The sequence below is a fragment of the Lepisosteus platostomus genome, chromosome 9 (genome assembly GCF_059453375.1).
Source record: "Lepisosteus platostomus isolate fLepPlt1 chromosome 9, fLepPlt1.hap1, whole genome shotgun sequence".
Taxonomy (NCBI): domain Eukaryota; kingdom Metazoa; phylum Chordata; class Actinopteri; order Semionotiformes; family Lepisosteidae; genus Lepisosteus; species Lepisosteus platostomus.
The window spans coordinates 30,254,359-30,264,589 of record NC_142619.1 but is presented as its reverse complement, the minus strand read 5'-3'; the positions used below and the strand labels follow the sequence as shown (position 1 = coordinate 30,264,589).

The following is a 10,231-nucleotide window of genomic DNA, read 5'->3' as shown; positions in this document are numbered from 1 at the left end:
GTCTTCCCACTGTGATCAAAATGTAGATCAATATCACCACTCTTCAAGAGACACATGTACAGTACTGGAGTTTTTCATTAAAATGCATTTAATAGAAACAGAATGAGTATGCTTAATAAATTATGCAGCTACAAGAAAGTTAAGTTTTTTTTTCTATTATCACTCTTGTTTTCACCTGTTCTTATTTTAATTGTATATTGACTTTGCCCGCATATGCTAAATCATAGGGGCTCTTTAAGATATCTCACCTGAGACATGGAACATGTTATTCAGAATTTGCTAAATCCTACCAGTAAGTGGATGATAAATTATCACTGAAGTGTACTGAAACTGTATTGAAATGTTAGCTAGTGAACATGTGGTATTAACTATAGGTATCACTTCACATTTTTATTTTTAGAATTACGTTTAATTTAACTTTTTTAAAACTCAAGTGTCAAGTAGCCTTATTAGTAGTGTCATGTCTCTATAGATGCTCCCTATTACTGGTGTTAAACTCACCATCATCAAATCATCAGATAATCTCATTCTTTAAGCCTGATCCTAATATTGTATGCATTTCTTGCAGTTACATTGAGTCACAAATGAATTCACTTAGTCTGAATCTGAACTAATTCACCCTTTTTAGTTGTATTGGATGAAAGCTATTAATACTCTATATGAATTTCCCTTCTGGTTGTTATTATACAAAGATGCAGTAAATTGACAAACATCTGTTAAAATTACAACATCCAGGTTACAAAAGAATAGTTATCTTTCATTTAAAATGTTAAATGTGAGCAAAGTTCCAAATACATTAATCTTCACCACCAGACCTCTACAAATGTATCCATATTTGAATCAGTATAACTGTGCAGTGCTAAAATCTTTCTCTTCCTTATTTGAAAATAAAAAGCATCTACAAAGAGATGCATACACTATGTGAGATGAGCAAGAAATGTCATTAATGTGTGCATGTGTTTACCAAATAGTAATGAGGAACATTAATAGTATTATTGTAGTATGTAATATAAATTGTATATAAAGTCCTTAACATTAACATTCTTAGTACCTAAATATTCTTTTCTGATAATTTATCTCACTACAAATAATTGTCAGTGGTGTTCTAATTATTGAACAGAAGACTGTACATGTTGATGGTTCAATCAATTATACTAAACTAGAAACAGCTGGGCTTGTGGATCTGATATGCATTTTCATACATATAATCACACATGATGTAATGCATATTTAAGGCACACTAAATCACAGTATAATTCTTCATCTTTGATCAATACATTGATTCTCAGTTGCTGCCAAAAAGATCTTTCACTTCTTGCTGAACATGAAATGATGGATCAAAGGGTATGTGTAACATTTGTCTTTAGAAAGTTATCTTTAGTCTTCTATCATTCTACAGTTTCCATATCCACAATAGCAGCTGTTCAGTTTTTATGATAATCTTGGGACTCGTTTTAAAATTCAGATAACATCTGTATTTGCCCACCAGCACATTAGGATTTAGTTTATACTTCTTGAAAACAACTTTTCACAAGTCTATAAAAAGCATCCTGAAACCACAAGATGGTAAATTTCCCATCTGGCTTGATTGTTGTAAACACCTCTGTGCTGGTTCATAACAAAATAATTAAGTGGGCAAGTGGATCATAGATTACTCTCTGCATTTGTGTTGTTTTCAACATTGTAGTTCTTTGAAGACCTGTTTGACACTTTTTTTTGTCCGAGTCCCAGAACTCCACAAAAAAGGTGTCAAAAATATTTTATCCTTCAGGTTTTGAATGATGATTCATTATAGTATGTTCCATACTCTAGTTCAAAGGAAAAAAGGGAGAAACTACCTGATTCTGAACATAGCATATAATAGTACCAAAATGAAAAGAACCATGAGGCTAAAATACTCTATTGAAGATTGGAAGACAGAACAACACTGGCCAAGAAACTGTTAAGGAGGAAGCTTTGCACTTGAAATGTTTTCAAAGTCTGATTATGGAATTAATATGGGATGTCCATCCTGAAGAAAATTTAGGATAAAATACACCATATTTAACAGCTCTTTTTACCTCATAGAAATCTAAAAAGTGAATTGTAGTGTATTTCTTTTAAATGAGGAATCTTTATATCAAGTAAAAGAAAGGAATCCATAACATTATGCTGGAAAGGGCTTTTAAAAATCATGGCAACACACAAATATGCAGACGTGTACGTGATCTTCAATGGCAAGTTCACATTAATTTATCTTTCCCATGGAAGAACAAGCTTACCTTAATTAAGAGTGTTTTATATACCTATGCGTCCGGATACATTACAGTCAGGCATGCTCAGGGCCTTGAAAAACAAATTCATCTGTTCCCTCCCACACAGAACATTACTCATTCTATGAAATATCTACTCATTTGGGATGTATGTACACTTTTTAATGTGAAGTTGGAAACGAAGCATTCCTATTCAGCTCTGTCCTACAGAGCTAGTGAAGAGTACCGTGCCTTAGAATCTGTAATGAAACCCTCTTCCCTTTCTGTGGGAAACTTGAAGTGACATGAAGGATATTTAATAGTCTTCTTAGGCCTCATTTTTCCTGATCCGTTTAGTGCACCTTTGACTGGGGTCATAGTGATGTCTTAATAATTTCTTGCCAAAGAAGGCCTTTCTTCTTCAGAGTTTTCCACCAGAATGGTTGCTCTTAAATCAACCGAATTGCATTACCCGTCATCTTTATGGAAGACGAAAATTAGCAGCTTTCAAATTTTGATGATACAAAATACATATTTCTTAATGTGTACACGAGATTTTTTTAAACATTTTCATTTCCACAGTCTCTCACACATCCGAAGCTGAATGTTGTTGAAGCAAGTGAAGGAATTGATTTAGTATAGTGCATATACTTTTTCCACTCCTTTGTCTGAATTTATTTAAACGCAGCATTTATTCAGTTTCCTACACTGCTGGTGTTCGTGGTGGTAATGTTTGAAAAGTCTTTTCACAAATCTTGTTACGCAAATTGCGCTAATGGGCTTGTAATTGAGACATGCATACTGTAGCACTGTGCAAACCGTTTAGAGGAAAATATCATGAGAAGGCTACTCAGATGCTCTGCCATTTACTTATGAATGTGTTTTATGCATTTTAGCCATTTTTGTTTCTTGGAATACTAAGCCTTCATTTCTCTTGTAAGATTATATATTTTGTACATTTGCAAGATTTTAAAAATGAAAGGTTATACAAAAATGCAATGTCCCACAGTCCTAACATCTGAGAACCCTTAAATCCCTTTAGTTTTACACATATATTCAGAGAGGCACTTGAGAAATGCAGCCCCAAGTTAAAGGTAAGCATTAGAAAGATAACAGGGTTTTGATTTGATCTAGATGTCAGGATGTATCATGAAGGTGAAAGGGTCTGCACTGATGCAGTTTAATTTCAGTGGGAAATGTTGCTGGAATCCAGTAATGGTGAATGGAAGAAGTCCTGAAAATCATAGTATCTTAAGACTTGTCGTTCTGCCAGTACATTCCTAGAGCTCCATACTCTTTGACTTCATATACTCTGGAAGTAATGAGGAGAGGGAAAAGGGGATGTGGCATTTTATACAGGAATTTCATAGCCTCTTATTTTGATTTTATTATGTCTCCATAATACTATGTTATCTATACATTTACAGCTCCTATACATCCACTTTTAACGTTTAGTACTATATGGCTAAACTTTCACATTTAAACTTCGCATTCTCTTCAAAATTATACACATGGGATAAATGACAATTATTGTCTCTAATGTCGATTTGTTCTGCAAGATTATTGCATTTTTGTTGATTAATATATTATTTGAAACCACATCTATTAATTGTATTTGGGCAAACGCAATCCATCCCCTGGAAAATCCGGACCGGGATTTCGACCAACCTCCTACCTCCCTTTCACCTAAATACCGATTTTTTTTTTCTGCGAGAGAGGGGAAAAGAGGGGGAGATATACAGTACAATGATCGCAGCATTTGGAAATGAAACCCCTGAAGCCGGCTACCCCCAACCAAAAACGGTGATCAATCCCGAGGGAAAAAAATCCCCGGAAAACGAGTCGCTGTTCGTTCGAACCGCCTCATTTAGAAGAAATTCACAGACTTCCACGGGCAGCGGCAACCCGGAGGACAGCAGCACCAAGCCCCTCGTTTCTACGGCAGCTGCTGCAGCTGCATACATCATGACAGCTGGTGAATTTCTGCAAACCGCTCCCTTGTTCGTCCGCAGATCCAAGAGAAACCTGTTTTATAAGATCCTGTGCTTTTTGATCCTCTTATTCCAGGGTGGTATCCTAGATTTCTACCTAATTGTGTTTACCGATCTCTACTGGTGCTCATGGATCGCTACCGACCTAGTGGTGATGACAGGCTGGGGGATTTTCTTCTTGAAGAACGCCAGAAGCAAACGCGAGCGCGCCTGTAACTTCCAGCACCAAAAGGGCTCTTTTTATGGCTGCAACCTCGGAGAATTTACCTTTGCCTACCTGGCGTGGCTCATTTATGTGATTGCCTGCACGCCAAAAGTGGTTCTGATTTTGGAGACTTCCATCCTGGATTTGATCGAGCTGAAAGTGCCGCTAGGAATCACGGGTTTTAAAGTCATTATGATGCTCTCGGTCCCTCTACTCTACTGCCTGATCAATGCAATCATCGAGGATTTAGCCGGAGCGACCTACTACCATTCTCAGAGCTGCTTCGTTGCCTCCTCCTTAGATTTGGTGGATAGTTTCACTTTGATAGAGATGCTCCTGATGAACGAAATCCCGACTATTTACCTTAAGTATACAGTGATCGCCGTGTATTTTCTTGTGCTGAGCATCCCTATTCTTTGGCTTTACGAGCTGAACTCCTCGCAGCTACACTGCAAGTGGATCTGGGCACGATTCTTCTCCGGTGTGTTGGTCAATGTCCCGTTGCTGGTTGTCAGGTGTTTCTTGGTATACTCGTACCAGATGCCGATCTCCGTATTCATGTTCAAGAACATGTTTTTCTTAGGTTGCAGGTGTCTGGAATTAGTGGAGCAATGCGTCAGCGTAAATGGGGTGAGGAGATTCAGCAGTAACCCAGTGCAGTTTTCTCACTGCGTCTCCGAAAACGACATGTGTCCTCATGGGTATGTCAACACTTTGGCTGTCACGACTCAGAACTGAGCAACGTGTCACTCAAAGCAGGAATCCACTCTTGTGACACTGACGCGCAGGACCACTCGGGCGTTGATAAAGCCTTAATCTTCGTATTTCCAGTCTATACCGTTTCAACAGGTGCTACAGAAAACCTCTACAACAGGGCACACCTCCAAGGACGGTCGGGTAAAGCGAAACACACATGCCGAGGGCCAGACCAACCGGATGAACAGGCTTTCAATACGAGGGTCCTTCGTTGTTTTTATTGTACAATTTATTAATTAATTTCTGAGTTTACACTTGTACAGTTCGTTGCACTTTAAGAGTTTTTAATGCGTTTCCATTGAGCCAACGTGAGGAATATGATATTAAGTGCAATATAGATGAAAAAGTAGTTGTCCTTTAAAATGGTGTTAAAAGTATGAATTTTGCATTGGTGAAGTGTGGTACCGTGTGTGATTGTATCGTCACGCACTATTTTTAACTTCAAAGATTAGTAACGTTTTGCGTAATTCAAGTACTGTATGCATGTTCACAAATTACAGATCTCGAATGAACTGTACACAGGGTCAGATGTGTTGTGCAGGGGATATAACATTGATTGCAACACTGTATTCATTAGATATACTCTAAATTGCATAGAAGAACTGGCCAGAAGTGCAACAAACCATAATTTATAGTGCGTTGCTCAATCGGCAAAACTTTAAGTTGCAACAATAATAAATTGCAATTAGTAGAAATAAAAGACTGAACCAATTTTGGTTTTGAAATATAGACTTTTTAAAAAGTCGCAGCAGGGGGATTTTTAATCGTCTTATAAGTACAATACAAATATTTAACAACACTGACTGACAGTGGCCGCTACGTTTTAAGGATAAAAAACCCCAATGCTATTTAATTTGCACCTAAACACCTTAACACACAGGCGTAACTCGCCCAAAGCTTTCGATACAACCGGTTTTGTTGGGAAAAGCCTCCTTTTTGCTTGTTGGTTACACACGAACAAAACTATTAGCGGTAAAGATTTTGGTTTAAGAGTTTTCTATAATTTCTAGCATTGTCCACCTTTCATTACTGAACTATATCATTCACGTAAATTTTTAGTGTACACATTTCTAATAGCTTTAAGTTTTGTTTAGTTTTAATCAACCGCTTCAGGGGTTAATTGTACACTGACATCTAATCATATCGTATTTTGAAAGACAGTCTGTATCTTATAGTCACAATGAATTGTCACCGGAAGAGAACAAAGTTCCGGTTATTTTATCTTCTAAATATTAATTTAACCAAATTTGTTTTGCTAAATAATTACAATTTAATTAACAGTCCTTTGCATCAGCAGTTTGCCTTTTATTCTGTGAAATGTAACCCCTTTCTCTAATGCATATTGGTGTGATGAGCTGTTGATGTGCTCAAAATACGATGTCCTCTACTCTCGCACAAGAAAGGGAGCTGATAAGATCAAATGCTATAGCTTATCACTGCAAGAGGAATTGACTTGCTTTCGGAATTTAACTTTATAAACAGCACCTAAAATATGTGGGCCATTAACTTGAAATCACTTTCGTAATTGGATCAGGTGTCATTCATCACTCCTCAAATCCAATGGCATTTTCTAGGTTGAGGCCCAGTTTAATGTGAATGCTTCTACATTTACAGTCTGTTAAAGACTGTTGAAGGCCTAGAGGGAGTGCAGTGTTGGAATTTTTTGGATGTACCGTAAAATATCATTACTTTAACCTTTGGAAATATAGGATGTATGAAACAATATGAGGAGTCCTTGCCTAATAATATAGACATTCTACTAATTTCTCAAAAATAATCACTATTAAAGGTTATGCTGTTGTCCTCTTATGCATATGTCAAGTAAATCAGAATACAAAAGGTTCAGATAATCTATGTGAAAAACACAAAGCTAACATTTGTCATTAGTGTTCTAAAGAAATGTGTATACAGAAAAATACTGACATACCCATACAAAATATCAGTTGTTTCACAGAAACCAAATGCTTGACAAACCTTGACATTGGCTGGCATGGTGGCACGGTGTTTAGCACTGTTGCCTTACATCTCTAGTGTCCTGTCTTGGATTCCACTCAGCACCTTCTGCATGGTGTTTGCATGCTATCCCCATGTTCACATGTTCACTGTTTTCATCAGTTGCTCTGTATTTTTCCCTCAGCTTCCAAAGACGTGATGGCTAGACTGTGACACAGACTTATGTTAATGTCTGTGTGCCCTGCAATGGGCCGGCGTCCCATCCAAAGCGTAGTTCTGTCTTGTGCCCTGTTTTTCCAGGCTAGGCTCAAGTTTGCCGTGACCCTTACCAGGAATCAATAGTTTTCTGATAATGGGTGTATGGACAGCTTGGTTTTGATACATCACACCATCCAAAATGTTTTCAGCAGCACATTGCTGAATATGTTTTTGTTTCTGTGTATTGTTTAATTTTTCATCTGACTTGTCTACCTCTGACGACCTTATGTTTTAGATCAATGTTCGTATAATTTGACATGAAATATATGTAAAAATGATTGGTGTGTAGTTTCCTGGATAGAAGATGTTCTTCCTTTTGTAGGTGGGCATACCCTTTGCCATTTATTTTAATCTGTGAAAAAAAAACCTTGTCCTAAGTGCCTGCCGAAAACCCCTGGGTGACAGGACATACTGTATACAGTCCTTGAATATAACTGAGAAATATCTACAGGCTGATTGACTGTTGGTTTGTGAATCCTAGCACGTGGAACGCTCACATCTCAGCTGTAACAAGATCACTCAAAACTGAACACTGTCCATCATCAGCATAAGACGTGCTGTCTGCATGCTCTTTTGGTGAATCCATTTCTGAAATACTCATAGAATATTTCACTATCATTTTCATCTTCTACCATTAACTCACAGCTATGATTGATGTTTCACTTCTACCTTTACTGGTCTTTTAGTGTTATAGTATGCAGAACAAAACAATGGTATTTTTAAAAAGATATATTGATACAGAACTGCACTAAAAGCAGAGGTATACAGTATTCTTTGTGTGTTCCCTTCTAAAACACGGTTGTGACCATTTCAGTCTTGGGCCAAATGATTCTCAAAGAATATTGTGAAAGTGTTGTCTGAAATAGTTTTCTGAGCATGGCCAAATTTAGAAAAAAATGTTTTTTTTTCTCCACTAGATTTTATTTTTACAAAGTCTTTTAAAAAATAGAACTTTGGTGAGCTGTTGCATTTTCTGTTTATAGGGTGATATCAATTGAGGGGAAAAATGACACATGTCACCTTTGGCTTGAGGAGAGCCTGGACCGTTGGCTTGTACTGGAATGATCTATAATTTAATTATGATTCAGTTGTTCGGCCTACTTTTAATAATTACAGGGCGATACCAATTAAATTGGCTGCTACATTATTGTAATTATCAAAAAAACATGTTTTTATCCTTTATATACTGACTATAGTACAGTGCTAATTGTTGTTTATAGGACTAGCTATGACTGAAAAACCTCCTTTTCAAACATGTTGGAAGTGTCAATTAAATGATCTGTGACAATTTACTAATATTTTAGATGTCCCAAGGTGAATGGCTTAGCTCTCAGTGTGTGATGTATACTGGTGTCTGTCTTTTTGATCCAAAGTATATTAACTACTACTGAATGTTTTGATTTTTTTCTATTTACCGATGAGAAGATATTTAAAATGTTTACAGTGTTATATGAAGTATGCACTTCAAAATGAAAAGTGTATTTTGAGTTTCTTTTGCATTTCTTTTTATATATTACTGCATTGAAAATTTCTTTTTAGATGTTTCTCTTCATCATTTACTTGTTGATTATCACATTGGTACTAACATTCATTTCAGTGCAGACCATTTCAGCAGCAGTGGATAATCAATAACTGTATTAATGACTTATATAAATCATCGGCTAGGCTAATCTCTTATATTAATGTCAATACATTTCTAAAGCTCTTATTGAACATTTTATAACATAATGGGCAAGGTAGTGTGCTTGTTCTTACCAGTTCAGGTGGGTAGCTGCATCAGCATGCATAGGCTGCAAAGGAACAAGTAATAGGTTTATTCCATGCTGAAAAAAAGAAGAAAGAAAACACAACGTTTCGGCCGTGGAGCCTTCTTCAGGTGTCTTGAAGAAGGCTCCATGGCCGAAACGTTGTGTTTTCTTTCTTCTTTTTTTTCAGCATGGAATAAACCTATTACTTGTTCTTACCATATTATAATGAATAGCTGTGAGGTGCTAGTAACAAAACAGATATTGCCATATCCATCACTTTCTTTTTTAATTACCAAATACAAAATGGGATAAATAATGTTGATAAATAAAAATGGTCAAATGTAAGTAAAATGAAAAACTAGAAAATGTTTATGCAAATTAAAATGAATAAATGTGCAACGATCTTGAAATATGGAAACATAATTCTGGCAAGGCTCTGAATACCAAGCATAAATAAACAAAATTAACATTTTACACACCCATAACATGCTTTCTTTTTGTTCAGTACAGAGCTGCCACTTGGGCTAAATTCTACTTCGTTAGTCGTGGGCTAAGTTTACTACAAAGCTATGCCAAACAGCAATGGTTTACAAATCACAAACAAAATCAACAGGTCTATTTATATTAAATAATATTCTTTTGTTTATATTATCTGTATTATGCATACTTTTTACTAAATTCAAAATCTTGGACTTTTATCATCTTTAAAAATGGCAAGATACAGTTAAGACATTGTATATTTAGGAACTGAGATTATTTTGAGTTCATTTTCAAGTGGATGTATTATTTAACATTGTTAGTGATGCATTTGTAAGTAATTCTACAAATAAATCTATGGAATAATAAAAATCTAATTTATTGCTTTATTGTTTTGGCTGAATACAGTATGTAGTGATTACCATTCACGGCTTTCTTAACTTTTGCTTGTCTCGCCTTTTACCTTATGCTCCTTGTACATTAATTAAACACAACAGAGATGGGTGTTTTTGTTGATTACATTTATTTTAACAGGGTTAGTGCATGACTTTTATAATACAATGGATTGTGTCTAGATTTAGCCAAATTGTTTCAAAAGTCCCTCAGCAGGCA

At 36.1% G+C, this 10,231-nt stretch overlaps 1 protein-coding gene across 1 annotated transcript; it reads left to right on the top strand.

Annotated features, from left to right (window-relative positions):
- The first annotated feature begins 2,966 nt into the window (after positions 1 to 2,966).
- tmem121b (transmembrane protein 121B) lies at positions 2,967 to 9,991 on the top strand. The gene has a single exon (XM_088644679.1). The coding sequence runs from the start codon at positions 3,978 to 3,980 to the stop codon at positions 5,163 to 5,165; it is 1,188 nt and encodes a 395-aa protein (XP_088500805.1). The 5' UTR covers positions 2,967 to 3,977; the 3' UTR covers positions 5,166 to 9,991.
- Positions 9,992 to 10,231: the final 240 nt, after the last annotated feature.